We start from the raw sequence: 16,402 nt of genomic DNA, 5'->3' as shown, positions 1-16,402 counted from the left end.
AGGGGGGAACTTTATTGACATAATTTCTACTGGGAAACACACCCATAAGACTCAGATTTGGACAGTCTCCCAGCTATGAACCCAATTACAATTATGCAAAACAAGGAAGTCAGAATCTACTTACTCAGGAAACTAACTTCCCCAAACATGAAAAGAAGATAGGACAGAAGGTCAACTATGGGTTCTAGTTATTTTAACCAAAAGGAAATCAAAACAAGGGCATTCTTCTCACAGACAGAAAATGCAATTTTATCTAGATCTGTGGATACCCCGTTAAAATAGAACACTCAAAACAAATAGATAAGATCCATAAATAAGAAGCCAGAGAATAAACACAATGCCACAAAAGATTATATCCTACATGCCATCAAATGATCTGCCAATAAATTTCAGAAGGAAATTTCAAAACAAGGTTTTGATTACAACAGCAACTGTGTAAGAAATAAAATGTAAACGCTAATGCAATTCTAGATTTCAGACAGCAAAAGTTCCTCACCTCCATTGGTTGGGTGCATATGCTCAGCTGGAGGGGTGCTGCTCAGCTGCCACATTGTTTTCACCCTTTTTGGTCCTTGACCGCTGCTGATTTCCACTCTCCATATTTGAGGATGAACACTGTAAAAAAAAAAGAATTGATATTAAAGAGGTGCATGTATTTGGAAATCCTAAGGGTCTCCTGCAGGTAGTCAGATCTCAAGACTGTCTCTGAATATTGTAGCTACAAAGGAAAGCTGAGACTTGAGCCCTAACCAGAGAGAGCGATGCCTTACAGCAATTCTCTGGAATTATAGTTTGGAACTCAAAGACCCTCTCAGTTAGCATGACTTCACTTGCCTGAAAAGACTAACTAGGAATTGTATGAGAATTCATTTTGATATTGTTCTGTTTTGACAGTGAAGGCTAGGAATGAGCAGCATTGTTCTTCAGTGGTTCTCTTCCTTCCCCAAACGCTGCTTCCAGTCAGCTGAGACAGTGAGGTGAGGTCAAGCTGAGACGGTGAGGTCAAGCCGTTGGCCACCCCATTAAGCAGGGCTCAGTCTTTTCCCCATTACTATTTAACACCCAGATGAAATGACTGGGACAGATAATTTGTTAGTGAGGCATCACCAATATACTAATAATATCTCCAAAGTAGACTGACAGAAGACAAGTAGAAATTCTCACTTGCTACCTGGAGACTGTTAGGTTTGAACAGGGAGAAAGACTGGATCCTACCAAGACAAAGTAGCTTGGATCTGGATGCCAGCTTAAATCCAGAAATAGCTGCCAGGCACAAAGAATCCGAACAACTCTGTGAATAGGCCAAAACTGTTTTGTTATTGCTGATTGTCTGTTTATCAGAACCTTGCCAAACTGACTGCATACCCCTGAGAATCTGGAGATAAAGGCTTTCATAGTCTGGCCTCTGTTGTTTCCTCCCCTGGAGCAATTCCATGCTGGAATGTCTTTTTACTCCCTCCCTCTCCCTTAGCAGGTGGTTTCCCCACAATAGTTTATCTGACTCTGAAGAGGGGAGTGCTTTGACAAACGGAATTGGTCACCCCTTGGGGAATCCTGGGATTCAACTTGAATCCTATTTGAACAGCACATGGAAGTTGTAGCCATGAGGGCATGTGAATAACTCAATCTAGTACAGCAACGGCGACCCTTCCTTGACTTTACTCACAATCTTGTCACAGATGGATTACTATAGTATGTTCTAGTGGGACTGTCCTGGAAGACCAACTGGAAACTTCAGCTAGTGCAACAGCCCACGTAATCATGAGCACTTTGTGGTTTGCACATCCACCCATTATAATGGGAGCAGCACTGGCAGCCTGTTAACTTCTGAATGCAATTCAGGTTGCTGGTTGTCACCTGGAGAGCCCTACATGACATTGCAAATGATATAGATGACCTCCAAGGTCCCTTCCAACATTATTATTATTGTATTATTATTATTATTATTATTGTTGTTGTTGTTGTTGTTGTTATCTTTCCTCAAAGCCAAAGTTTTAACTACTGCCCACGTTTGTCTGATGAGCAAGCTTCTATGCCACTGATTATGCTTCTGTGACAATTGATGGATGGCCTTTAACTTGCTGAGGACTTAACTTACTTTTGGTAAAATTCCTTTACCAAACTTGTCCTGACTGGTAGCTGAAATGCCTGCTTTTCATTCAGAGGGTTTTCTTTATAGTAATTGATACAAGACCTACAAAAACAAAAATATTTCCATACCATCAATTCTCAGAAAACAATATTAGAGAACTTATATAGTTACAATGCAAATCAAAACCAATGGCATCTTCAGATTTCTGTTCAATATATACAATCATATTTACATTTAACATAAAGATATTTATATTTCATATTATAAATAGCAATTTATATAGATACTATGGCGAACATGCAAAAGTAGCACAGAAGGGAACACCGTGGAGGCTCGTGATTCTAACAGCCACCAGGAAGGAGAACAAGCTTGGACTGAACTGAATAAAAAGCAAAATACACTAATTATAACCAAGCCAAGAACTTAACCCGCAATGTATCCTTTATGAGCCAAGGAATAAGCAGATCAAAACAAGTGGGCAAAGCTAGGCCAAAAACTAAAATTGATTTCATTTTTCATATTTATATTAAATCAAATGCAATACATACGATCACTTTCCAGTCATATCAAAGGCATTTCTATTCTATATCATATTAAATTTTCACTTTGGTGAGAAATAGGGATACACAAGTCTCAAAATATTTGTTCTGACGATTCAGAAATCTTTTAAGTTTGAAAGGCACATTTTCAGGGATTATTCTGAGCTTTAAACCCTTGCAGAAAATGGATCTCACATTCAGATTTTTTATTTCAAAGTATATTCCCCACTTGATACTTCTTGGAGATGGTCTTTAAGTAGCACATATCAGGAAGAACTCTCTTTTCAAAAATAAATTGTGTTGTGATTTTAGGGACATAATGGGAAGAATAAAGTTGTCAACGCTGTGACAATGGATGTCGCCGCTCTGACAACTGATGGAACTTGCAGCCATTTTTACTTCGCTTTTAATTTGCTTTCTTGCCTTGAAGTTCTTTAATGGATTTCATCTATCGGAACCATGACAAAAGTTTCTTCCCTTGCCTCTTGATTTAATACAAAGATAGAAATTGAAAATGAAGAATGAAATGCCACTCCTAAAGGATCAAAATAATTCAGTAACTATCAATTTATGGATGTTCCCCATACTGTTGTAATATTCCTTTAGCCCAGTGGTTCTCAACCTGTGGGTCGGGACCCCATTTGGGGTCGAATGACCATTTCACGGGGGTCACCAAACCATGCTGTCCGCCATTTTTTCCCTTTTCCTAGCTGTCCTACTCCCTCTTATTGGTGGCCACACCCACTTGGGGGTCACCACAACATGGGGAACTGTATTATGGGGTCACGGCATTAGAAAGGTTGAGAATCACTGCTTTAGCCTTTCTTTTCCCAATGCAGAAAGAAGCGTAGAAGCTGCACTTTTTGCACAACTATGTAAAGCAAAACCACCCCAAACGTCACATTTATTTGAGGAACCCTCTTATTCCTGCTCCTTAAGAGAAAGTTGCTGGCAAGCAATTACTGTGTCAGAAAGATGAGGTTCTCATGTTCTAGTTTAATAAGATCCAAGCAGTTGTCCACAATTTCCAATACGTGATGTAGTTTCTGAATACGATGAACCTGTTCCTGAAGATCTACTGAAGTGGACATGAAGTAATCCTTTGAAAGAGATAACACAGAACAAGCATCAGGAGCTATTGACAGCATCCCTAATCCAGAACCAAACACTGACTTTCCTTAAGCATTGAGTAAATAATGTTATGTCAGCTGCAAAAATCCAGAAAGTATCTCCCCAATGCCCTCCACATCAGACATCTGTCGCTATTCAACTCTCAAGTACAGGTAGTCCATGATTTGTTTAGCGACCGTTCAAGGTTACAATGGAAAAAAGTGACTTATGATTGTTTTTTGCATCATCTCCACAGTCATGTGACCTTGGCAACCAGCAGGTGTTTTTGACACCTGCAGTGTTCCAGAGTCATGTGACTGTTAGTTGCACCCTTCCTAACTAGCTTCCAACAAGCAGTCAATAGGGGAACCTGGATTGGCTTAAAATCATGTGATTCACTTAATGTCTGTGGCAAAAGAGGTCATAAAATCGGATGTGACTCATTTAACAACCACTTTGTTTAGCAATGGAAATTCTGATCCCAGTTGTGGTTGTAACTCGAGGACTATTTATATATTATTTGGGAAGTGGGGAGTATGACTTACCAAGTGAGCGCGCATGGCAAGTTCTTTGCCTGAAACACAAAACATAATTTGTATCACAATTTCATACAAAATAAATATTAAAAGCTGCAAGGAAAGCCTTGATTTATTTATTACAAAATTAGAAAACCAGAAGCTAGAGAGAATGACATTTGCCTCCGTGTTTGCATTATCAGGACCATCTGGAAAAATGAAAGAAAAACTGGACCTAGGAGAAAACTAAAGAGTTTTACCTTCCATAGTTCAGAGGTTGGCAGGTTGAAAGTGGCTGTGAGGAGGGATTCGGCAATTTCAGATCATCGAATTTGTTCAGAAAAAGTCTCTATTTGTTAGTTTGTAAATTAAACCAATAGTTTGATGTCTGATACATAATTTGCTCACCATTTGCCCATCAAAACAGATATTAGCAACTTGTATTAGCTGACAAGATTGCTAATGTTTTTTACATAGAAAAAGATAAATCATTTGGACACAACTACCCAAAATCAGGATGGATGGCCCACAACATACCCACAAAATAGCTGATATAGTCTCTCTTCATTTTATCCAAGCCTATTTCTAGAAGCATTTGCATGGGAGAATCTCCATCAAGAGAAACTGTTTCCATCTTTCCATGGTAAGATTGCTTGATCAATTTGCTCAGTAAGCTGTTACTTTCTTGATGAATCTAAAGAGACAGCATATATTTTACTTAGATACTCCTGTTCTATAAATACAGTATATAGCCTGGAATGTCTCAAAATAACCATTTTAAATAAATCTAATTCCAAAGACTACATAAATTACATATTTTAAATTGTAAAGCTTCCTGCTCCCACCATTCAACCAAAATATAGCTGCCAATAATCATCCCCAGGAATAGCAAAGTTTCATGTTAAACTCACTTTGGAAGAGAATCAGAAAGTGAGACCAGAATATTTGAGAGACTCCCTAAGTGCATGGGCTACAGATTAAATCAGGATAAAAAAATCTGAAATATAAAGACTGAATCGTGGGAGGATGGGGGATTTGAAGATGGAAAGAGGGAAGGAGTGAATTAGTTTGCCCAAGCCTCAAACAGCAAATCCCTTGAAAGAGGGAAGATTATTGTGTGGGGAAATGCAAGTCATCAGATTACAAAACGGGGCTTTAATCACATGGTTGTGGCTGTTATCTTGATTTTTTGAGCTCCTTCCTAGTAGACATCTCTGCTGTAAAGATCAGCAGGAAAAAAGACAAAACGTCTTAGTATCATAAACTAACATTATCTGTAACAATTAAGTACATATATATGGCCAGGTAAGACTATCTGACTGAACTGATACCTCCTGCCAAGCCATAACCGTGGTTTGGGAAATAAATCTGGAATTTCTTAACAGGAATAGACCTAAGCCAAAATTAAAAAAACCACGTGATACTGTTGTGCCATACCAGGCTGCTACTCTGGCAATCAAAGTCTAAGGGATCTGAAGTCTATTAAGTGTTCAATGTAATATTAATGAGAAGACTTGAGGATGGAATTACTCTATGACGTAATCCAGGTCAGAGAGTACCTAATTTATACCACATTCATTTTTTAAATGGGAAATGTCTTCTCTCCCCAGCTCAATGTGGCTCCCTTCTTGTTCTTCTTCTTGTGCCATATCCGTTATCAGACGTTGGCAATCATGTGGGCAATTCTATTTTTATCAGCAGCTGCACGAAAAAGTGCTGCTGAGTTTTGTCCAAACCAGTCCCTTAGATTTTGAAGCCATGATGTTCTTCTTCTGCCTGGACCTCGTTTGCCTTCAAATCTTTTCCTGGAGGATTAAATGGAGTATGCCGTATTTTTCTGGGTGTCGCATCACATGTCCAAAATATTCTAACTTTTGTTTTTTAATTGTTTTGATGATTTCCCTTGGCTTTCTCAGGCGACTTATCACCTCCTCATGTCTGATCTTGTCAACCCAGCTTATACGTAACAGCCACCTGTAAATCCACATTTCAAATGCTCCCTAGTCCTCCCCATTTCTGAAATGGCTAAAGCTGCCCTCAGATCTTTCTGAAGACAACACAGCTTTAGCCACATGTAGGAAATATTTGCCAGAGTGGCTGGGTCTGAAAATGAGAAAGCAAATGCAAGGTGCTGGGCACAAAAGGTGAAGGGTTGGTGTGGTGACCTGGGAGAGAAGGCGGATGGTCATATGAAGCTAAGGCTTTCCGGGCACGGTAGCAGCCGCAGAGCTGGGGGTACAAAGTAGGGTGCAGGGTAGCCAAAAGGGCAGAGATGGGGGCAGATAGGCAGGTTGGGGGAGCTGAAGGGCCTCTGTGGTCATAAGTGCAAGTGGGCTGCCAAGTGCTTAAATACTGATCATGAGAAATGGAGGTGCTGCAATTGCTGTAATCTTGGGCACAGACCATAAGTCCAATTTTTAGTGCTGTCATAATTTCAAAGTCATTTATGAACCAATGGTCCTAAATCAAGGATTACCCGTAACCACATCCAGCTTAGATTTTGACTTGGTTCTGCCTAGTTCTTTGTCCTAATCTTGCCTCTGTTTGGGAGTGCATCCCTTTGCACATGGACACTCTGAAGTACAGGGTGGCTCTACCCTGGCATTCCAGGTTCATTACTCCTACTTACCCATGTCTGCAATGCTCCATGCTGGAGGGCTCTTATTACCAATGAAAAACACTTCACCAGTTCCTCATGCGTAGCCACGTCTTGAGAGGAAAAGTCAAGTATTAAATAAAACAGTAAGCTAAATTAATGTAGATCAGGTGAATTAATAAAATTCCTTCACTGGTTCCCTTAAAGACTGAGCATCTCAAAATGTTTTGAGATACAGAATCTAGAAACATACATACTTCTCCATATATTACACCACAGCAGCTCAAGGAAATCAAGATCTCCACGCTGACTAAAAAGTGTTTTCATGGAACCAATGACTGCAGCAGTGTTATCCTGGAGATTCAGCAAAAGGAAAAGTATTTCAAAATGAAACTGGATTTACTACCATTTTAGTTATTTAAATATCACAGTTCAAAGAAACTTATAACCACATTATTTACATTAATAAGAAAACTAGAAATAGAATTTTAAATGGTTCAAAATAACAAAATGCATTTAAAATAAGCTATTAAAGTGGCAGGAAATATACACACTTTTGCCATCCACCTGCCAACAAAGAGTGATTGACACTCTTAATATAACGTCTGCCAGCATTCCATTTAAGTTTAGAGGCGTTGAGTAACTGAATGGTCACTGCACAAGGCAGTCGCTAAATGACTACTTGTATTAAGCTTGGAAATAGGTTTCCCAAAAGGATGTCTGCTGGTTTTGCCATTCTAGTTGGGGGAAAACTCACTGAAAGCTTCAGTAATGAAACAGTTTGCAGTTTGCATCCAAGGTAAACTATTATGTCAAACTAGAATTCTATGGGAATATTTTTCCCATTCGCTATTTTACCAAATACCTCAGTATCATCGTCATTTTGTGACTTCAGTCCATCTACTTCATCTTTTAAATCTAAAAGAAAAAAAGAAAGCTAGGTACTATGGCCATCAGCTTTAATGCAATAGAACATACTTTGCTCTCATGCAACAATGGCTGGAAGGAACATTTCCTGAACACATCAGTTCGTGATGACATGGCGCACTTGCCTCCATGCTGCGTACTGGCTCACATGTGGGGTTTTCCATATGGGATTAATGTGCTGTGTGAATCCAGCCACTCTAATTTACTCAGCAAACTAAGTGTGCAATGCAAACTCAGCCAAACTCAGTTAAGACTTCAAAGGAATTATTTCCAAAATACTTAGCATTACCTTTCAAAAGTTTCTGTACTAATTCAACAGCAGATTTTCTTCCTGGGGCTTTTGGCCATTTTATTAGCCCATTCTTCAAGATTTCAGCCAAACTCTAACACCATCAAGAAAAAACAAGCAAGTCTAAAGTCATGGCTTGATACAGCAGAGTACAACACACAATGTCATACATGGCTATTTAATACAGGCTGCTGCTTCAGAAGTAGACTGATCCAGTTAAGGGGATTTGCTCTTGACTAGAATATATTACAGATACTTACGTGCACAGATGTACACACACACACACACATAATAAAAATGCTATGAAATTACCAAGACATTTAAGTTTTACACATTAAAAGCGTTCGTTTAAAGCATATTTAATGGTTCTACCTTGATTCCACTTCAAAGAGGGCAGTTGAGTAAAACCTTGCAATCATCCTTGCTATTACTCAGCTAAGCATTATTTTCTGACTGGAAAATAATGTTGCAATACTCACCAAAAGAAACTGCAATTCTCTGTTTGGCTCATATACAGAACTCAAGGGGCTCCCAGAGGCTATCTGAACTGTCTGAAATTTTCAAAAATAAAATGATTCATATATATGGGGTGTAGACCTAGAAAAAACGAATCATTTACTTTTATATATACAAGAGCCATGATGGCACAGTGGTTAGAATGCAATACTGCAGGCTACTTCTGCTGACTGCCAGCAGTTCGATTTTCACCAGCTCAAGGTTGACTCAGCCTTCCTTCCGAGGTCAGTAAAATGGACCCAGATTGTTGGGGGCAATATGCTGACTCTGTAAACTGCCTAGAGAGGGCTGTAAAGGAGTATATAAATCCAAGTGGGCGCTCCATCACTGGAGGTTTTTAAGAAGAGACTGGACATCCACCTGTCTGAGATGATATAGGTTCTCCTGCTCGAGCAGGGGGCTGGACTAAAAGACCTCCAAGGTCCCTTCCAGCTCTATTCTATTCTAAAGCGCTATTGCTATATTCATTATTTCTTGAACTGCCTGTTTTGAGTTTAGAATGTTTTACACTAAAATGTTTTGCACACTTCCTCCTTTATACTGTTCACAATTAAATGGTTGCTAAATTAGCAGCAACATTTCAGCATCTGTTGCTATCACAGTATTGAAACTGTTGATTTCCTTACCAGCAGAGCAGCAGATGAGAGGGGAGGTGTTTGCAGCTTCATTTTCACACCCTCCCAAGCAAAATCTGCATATATATTTCTCTCCAATGGAATAAGGGAATCCTCCTGAGTCAAGGAGTCCAGTGAAGTGGATTCAAGAAATCCGTAACGGGCAAAGCCTGTTACTGTCAGCTAAGACACAAAATCCAGCATATATTAAACTCAAAGTTATTATACTATGTAATAAAACATTATATATTAAACTTAGAAAATTTTCAGTTGAGGTTTGTTTTATTTAAAAAAAAATTAGTATATATTTGGTTGTGAATAAAAATCAAGATAAACATACATCTGAAGCATGATGTCTCATTCTATGACTTTCTTTCAATTCTTCCAAGCCAATAGAATAATTATTATTTGACAGGGGTCCTAGGGGAAAAATGAATTAAATGAGGGCTATATAATTATCAAAAATTGATAAAAAGCTTTCATTTCTAAAATCTTCTAATATTAATTCTATTATTCCTATTAGCAGCTAAAATGTAGATGAAGAATACTGGGGGGGGGGGAGAGAATGAGAAGGACATTGGAGAAACGTGAACGGAGAGATATTGGAGGAACGTTTGTGTGTGAATGGGGAGGATATTGGAAGAATGTTTGTGTGTGAATGGGAAGGATATTGGACAAATGTGTGTGAATGTGGAAGAATGTGTGAGACTGAGGAGGATATCGGTGGAGTGTGTGTGTGTGTGTGTGTGTGTGTGTGTGTGTGTGAATGGGGAGGGTATTGGAGGAATGTTTTTATGTGTGTGTAAATGGGGAGGGTATTGGAGGATTATTTGTGCGTCCTTGTGCAGGACCCGGGACCTTGCTCTCCAGAGATCTGTCAAGACAGAATTTGGACTCAGCTTCCTGCAAATGTCCTCCACCTCCTGCTTTGCCTGGAGGGGGCATTGGACAGGGAAACACCAACGATGTCTGGGATTGGGAAAAGAACATCTCTTTAGCGTGCTACACATACACACAGAGAGAGAGAGAGAGAGAGAGAGAAAAAAAAACATTCCAAGCTTGGAAACTTGTATCCACATCTGAGCTAGTAAATTGCCAATCATGCCTGGACTTGTGGAGAAGGCCCTCTCCTTCCTCTGTGGATAAAAGTCCCCAAACCTGGAATGTGGCGTGTGTGTGTGTGTATGTGCATACGCGCGCATGTGCTTGGCTGCTAGTAGTCTGGGGAGGTGAGGAGTTTGTGGGGCACCAAGTTGTCTCCACATCGAGTTAGCCGGTGCGACTTGTTCCATTCTGACCCAGCTGTCTTGAGTCAGCTGTGAGTGGCATCGAGCAGGCCATGCCCACCTGCTAGGCGACTGGTGGTACTCAAATATTACCATATCTTAAAAGTGGTACAATCTCTGAAAAGGTTGAAAAGCCCTGCTCTAAATAACCAATCCTGGTACATACTGTTTTAGCCCACAACTTCAAAAATGACACTTCGTCTGAATCAATTCGCTAAAACAGATTTCATTTTAGAATTGTATACCCTAGATTCTGATTTTTTAAAGAAACATTAGTGGATTTTTCCATTTCTTCTACTCACTGCCGATGGAACTTCCTACCACAGGCCACTGCAATTCCAAAGTGCTTTTTCAAAAGGCAACTGGACTTTGTTTTTCCTTGAAGATGTTTCACTCTTCATCCCAGAAGCTTCTTCAGTCTCCTTTCTTCTTGTCTTCAAGGGAAAACAAAGCCCAGTCGCCTTTTGAAAAAGCACCTTTTGGACAACCATGACCTGGATGACTAAGAATCTCCACAGACACTTACCATTGCAAGTAACAGTGTGAAGCCTGATTCCCGAAAGGTTATTTCCATTCCTCAAAGATTCTGCTCCAAGCCAAATAGTCTGTTTTGGGTCAGAAGGTTCACATCGTATCCAGAGAGGAGGAAGTTGTGCTGCATGGTTTATTTGTAAATGTTTCATGTTTGGATTTTGAGACATTGTGTAGAAAGAAATCAACTGCCTATCAATGGCGAAAAGACATTATATCAGAAATGGAAGATTACTAATTACAAAGTATTCGCTGCATTTTTTTTAACCTTCACTTTTTTGTATTCCAAAACAGCTTACAGAAAGGTAGTGCTAATTCCCTTAGTACGTGAATGCTTATTATACACACACAAATAAAAGGAATCTTATCATTATCCCTCTTTGAGGAATTATAAGTACAAAATTCTACTCACTTGAATATTAAAAGTTGATACCATTTTATTGAAACTAATATACATTGAATTATAGCTGATCTGATAAGCAGTAAAATTAGCTTTTGCTTTAGGAAGAATATATATTCTAAAGTAGATATGTCAAACACAAGGCCCGCAGGCTGGATCCGGCCCGATATGTGGTTCCGTCCAGCCCGGGGACCTGCTCTGGAAACAGGTCCACTGCACTTCGGCCCAGCCCAGGCCAACCGGGCACTGATGTACAACCTGGTTGCATCCATCAAAGCCAGAATACGCTTAGCCTTAGATCTACGGGGCAGCTTTGCTCTGCTCTTTGGGCGCGCGCGCAAGCGGAGTCCAGCATCCCTGCTGTCTGTCTTGCCCTGCAGGCTGTCTCCACCCAGGACGCCAGCACTGGTTGTCTCCCACCCCAGCCACGCCCCCCCCCCCGGTAGGCAACCACAATGCTGATGTGGCCCTCAATGAAATTGAGTTTGACGCCCCTGTTCTAAAGGATAAAGATTAAAATAATCACACAAGCATTAATACCTTGCTCTTGAAAGGGCCAGAGGAGATGCTGATAAATTCTCTTTTGGGAAAGCCTCAGAAACTGAAGGCTCACCATTCTGCCATTCTTCCAGTCTGCTGGTTTCTTCATACAATCTCTGCAAAAACAAACAAACAAACAAACAAAAACAGCTGTGCTAGAACATTTGCTAAGTTCCAGAATGGTGGAACATATCCAAATAGTAGTAGTAACTTACCATTTTCTCTACAATAAAAAACCCTCCATTTTGGTCCCAAAGCTTTTCTAAGGGATTTGTATGGCCTTCATTGATCAAATGGACTTGCAGGTCAGTCTGGTAAAAGAAACAAGTTGCTTCTATAGTATTTTTCTCAATCTAAATTTAAAAATAATTTGACTTACAGAACCATACATTTATGCACTGAAAGTATGGAAGGCATATGTATAGCAATTTGCATTCATGCACATTCTTTCCTTTGCAGCATAATCTTACTTCAAAGTAGCAGACATCAGAATTTCAGACCTGATTTTCCAGTAACTTTCTATGGTCTGGGATCCCCTTAAGTGATGACACAGGATAAAGACAGTGTGAAGAATGAAGATACTTTTCCACAAAATTATATTAAGAGTTTTAATGTTGATACATGCATAACTTTGCAATCATGCTTTATAGCAGACTCCAGGACTTATGAATAGTCCTTCTCTAACAAAATAAAATGTATTTAAAGAAAACAACCATAAAGCTATATAAAAATAATACAAACCAAACAATAACGAGAAAATAAATCTATATTTCCTTTCATAGAATTTATTCAAATTGTATCAACAGTCCAAATTTGCATTTGAATTATACAACATATCTATCAAAAATGACTTGTCATTTTTATTATTTATTATACTTATATCCTATCTTTCCCTATGGAGTACATATATAACACTATCTCTCCAAATTTATCCTTACAACAAGAAGGAACATTTCTCAGACTTAAAAAATAAAAATAAATTAAACTTTATTCAGCATTATCTATTTTTCCCCTCCTAGAATCTATATCTAATGTTAAACTTTTTTAAAGTTTAGCATTTCTAAATTTTACTATGTTTAACTGCACACTCCATTTCGTGTAAACTAATACTATGTTGAAACAGTTAATAAACATACCTCAAAAGTAGAAGGACCGGTTCTATTATTCTGCTTTCCTTCCTTATATACTCTGAAATATAAATAGCGATTTACTTATTTTTTCTGAATGCTGGAAACAGATCTGAAGAGCAAAATGAAATTAATCCTGGTAGAATTGTCAGAATGTAAACATTGCTAAAGTGCTGTTTGCCATTAGATGTGCCTATATTTTAAAGTCAATCTACCACAGTGGTTCTCAACCTGTGGGTCGGGACCCCATTTGGGTCGAATGACCATTTCACGGGGGTCGCCAAACAAGGCTGTCCGCCATTTTTTTCCCCTTTTCTTTGGCCACGCTCCTGGCACCCGGTGATGTATAAGTGGCTGGGGGTCACCACAACATGAGGAACTGTATTATGGGGTCGCGGCATTAGAAAGATTGAGAACCACTGATCTACCATGAAGCAGTGTAGAACAAAATAAAAAAATGTCATCCACCTCCTTCCTTCTTATTATAAGTACAGAGGAAACACAAGACAACCCTACACCAGTGCCCCCCCCCGCAAGCTTTTGGGTTCCAGGGACCAGTTCCATGGAGAGGTTTTTCCATGGACTGGAAGGGTTGGTTAATGCTGCCTGCACCCCACGGATGGGGCTTTGCTTGTTTGCACGGCCCAGTTTCTGGCATGCTATGGCCTGGTGCAGGTCCATGGACAATTCCTGCCCTACACCATTCTCTTAACTAAATTCCAAAGTATTTGATAACTATAAGCAAAATGGCAACTACATGCACACAGAAAAAGAAAAGAAAGAGCTACCCATAACAGACTCTGAATAGTCCTCATTTAGCAACCATGCTGGGACCAGCAACAAATGAAACCACAACTGTGCTTATGATTTTACTTCAGGTTTCCTTTGCTTTACAGATTTGTTAATGTGAGGATTGGTTGAAAAGTTACTTTTTCATCACAGTTGTAACTGTGGTCACTAAACAAGACAGTCACCATATGAGGACTATCAATAAGCTATACAGGCTCCAGCCAATGTTCCCAATGCATCTTGTAAACTACTATAAGTTCTAATATCGGTCTACAGATAGACAGATATTAGATTTGCCTAATTCTTCCCGTAACACACAACTTTCCACATGTCTGAGGCTTTTGAAATGCATATTGGATGAGACCAGGTGAAGCTGATCCTTTACTGGGCTTCTTAAGGCTGAAAATAGAAGTCTGAACCATAACTTTATTTAGAAAGTCCTGGCAGCATACATACATACATACATATTTCCTTTCTTTCCCTTCTTTCCCTTTCTTTCTTTTTTTTTAATTGAAAATTTTTATTTTTTAACATACAAACATTTATAAAAATACAATAAAATTTTAAAGTAAGAAAAAAAATTCATAAGCAACCATTGTCTATATTACCATCCCTCCCACCCCCAACCCCCCCTCCCTTCACTTCCCAGAGCAGAATACAGGGTTAATAATAACAAAATTTATAATAATAAAAAAAAGGAAAAAGAAAAAAGAAAAGAGAAAAAAATTATCATAATTAACCTTTAACTCCATAACCTATAAAACAATTCTCTATAATATTTAATATTCATTCATAAAATAAATGAAACTTTTTAATTCCATACTTTTTCTGAATATAATCTATCCACCTTCCCCATACAATAATATATCTTTCTTGTGTATGATCCTTTAAATAAGCAGAAATTTTTGCCATTTCTGCAAAACTAGATACTTTAAATATCCATTCTTCTAAAGTAGGCAAGGAATCTTTCTTCCAATATAAACCTACTAATAACCTTGCTGCAGTTAATAAATTCAACATCAAAGTAGTTTCTTTTTCATTTAAGTCAACAAAAATACCAAGTAAAAATAGTTGAGGAGTAAACTTTATCTTTCTTCTAAAAATCTTTTGAATGTTCCACCAAATCATAATCCAAAAAGCCTTTACTTTTTTACAATTCCACCAAATATGAAAGTATGTCGCATCATTATTGCCACATCTCCAACATTTGGGCTGTATATTGGAATACATACAAGATAATTTTTTAGGATCTAAATGCCATCTATAAAACATTTTATAAAAATTTTCTCTCAGATTTTGAGTTTGTGTAAATTTAACATTTCTTGTCCAAATTGTCTCCCATAAATCCAATGAGATCGGTTCCTGTATATTCTGAGCCCATTTAATCACACAATCTTTAACCAATTCTGTTTCCGAGTCTAACTCTAATAAAACATTGTATATTCTTTTTATATGAGCCGGACTTTGATTTTTAATCTGAATAACCAATTGTCTATCTTCTAATGTTATTCCCTCTTTCTTATCTACAGTCCATCTGTCCACTATTTGTAAATATTGAAACCATGACTGTAGAATATTTTCCTGCCTTAATACATCTACATCAAATGCCAATTTGAACCAGAGCAAATTAACAATTCTTTATACGAGAGTTTATCAAAATTTGTCCCCTTAGAAGTTCCCTCAATTGCATGTCTGGGAATCCCCCAGATAGGTATTTTATAATTTAATCTATAATAATACTTTTTCCAAACACGAAGTAAGGCATTCCTCAAAATATGTGATTTAAAAGTCCAATCGACTTTCTTATTAAAAATTAAGTATGCATGCCAACCATATATTAAATCCCAACCTTCCAAAAAAAGAATATCCATATTTGTTAAGTTAAGCCAATCACTTAACCAAGTTAAGGCGGCTGCATCATAATATAATTTCAAATTAGGTGCCTTAAGTCCCCCTCTTTCTCGAGCATCCTGTAATATCTTAAACTTAACCTTTGGTTTCTTCCCGGCCCATATAAAATTATTGATACCCTTTTGCCATTCCTCCAAATTTGCCTCTTTTTTAAGAATAGGTATCATTCTTTCTTTCTTTCTTTCTTTCTTTCTTTCTTTCTTTCTTTCTTATGCCCATCTCCCCTTTAACGTCCCTGGCAGCTCATTCTGTCCAAAGAATAGAGTGTTTGAGTTTTGGCGGGGGGGGGGGAGGGCATTGAGTCAGGGCTAACTCCTGGTGACTGTCTAGATTAGTCCCTAGTTTTCTTAGGAAGTTTTGGAAATGGCTTCCTTCTGCTTTCTTCCTAGGGTTGAGAGAGAGTAACTGGCCCAAGATCACCAGCTAGCTTTGCCCATTACTTTTTCTGAGGTCTTTATAAAACTTCCCAATCTAGCCTACTGCCCTAGGATTTCTTGGGAGTGTCCCATCCAAGTATTAGCCAAGACTAACCCCACTTTTTTTATAAAACAAAGATCAACTCATTTTTCATTCATTTAAACTTTTGGCCTGTGTGTGTATTTTCTTTAATTGGTTACACC

At 38.5% G+C, this 16,402-nt stretch overlaps 1 protein-coding gene across 2 annotated transcripts in view; it reads right to left on the bottom strand.

Annotated features, from left to right (window-relative positions):
* The window catches only part of ZWILCH (zwilch kinetochore protein), a 37,325-nt gene that overhangs the window by 20,670 nt on the left and 253 nt on the right, over positions 1 to 16,402 (bottom strand). For both annotated transcript variants that reach the window (XM_039369623.1, XM_039369624.1), the window contains exons 2-17: positions 13,092 to 13,143; positions 12,171 to 12,266; positions 11,956 to 12,071; positions 11,011 to 11,207; positions 9,539 to 9,618; positions 9,211 to 9,381; positions 8,548 to 8,619; positions 8,069 to 8,162; positions 7,718 to 7,770; positions 7,110 to 7,206; positions 6,886 to 6,965; positions 4,794 to 4,950; positions 4,287 to 4,315; positions 3,595 to 3,731; positions 2,099 to 2,194; positions 497 to 615 (exon numbers count right to left, since the gene is read on the bottom strand). In XM_039369623.1, the coding sequence (XP_039225557.1) occupies positions 497 to 615; positions 2,099 to 2,194; positions 3,595 to 3,731; positions 4,287 to 4,315; positions 4,794 to 4,950; positions 6,886 to 6,965; positions 7,110 to 7,206; positions 7,718 to 7,770; positions 8,069 to 8,162; positions 8,548 to 8,619; positions 9,211 to 9,381; positions 9,539 to 9,618; positions 11,011 to 11,207; positions 11,956 to 12,071; positions 12,171 to 12,266; positions 13,092 to 13,143 (1,646 nt within the window). The remainder of the gene's footprint in view (positions 1 to 496; positions 616 to 2,098; positions 2,195 to 3,594; positions 3,732 to 4,286; positions 4,316 to 4,793; positions 4,951 to 6,885; positions 6,966 to 7,109; positions 7,207 to 7,717; positions 7,771 to 8,068; positions 8,163 to 8,547; positions 8,620 to 9,210; positions 9,382 to 9,538; positions 9,619 to 11,010; positions 11,208 to 11,955; positions 12,072 to 12,170; positions 12,267 to 13,091; positions 13,144 to 16,402) is intronic.

The sequence above is a fragment of the Crotalus tigris genome, unplaced genomic scaffold (genome assembly GCF_016545835.1).
Source record: "Crotalus tigris isolate CLP2741 ecotype Arizona unplaced genomic scaffold, ASM1654583v1 scf7180000021179.819088, whole genome shotgun sequence".
Lineage (NCBI taxonomy): Eukaryota > Metazoa > Chordata > Lepidosauria > Squamata > Viperidae > Crotalus > Crotalus tigris.
This window is presented reverse-complemented; position numbering and strand designations above follow the sequence as displayed.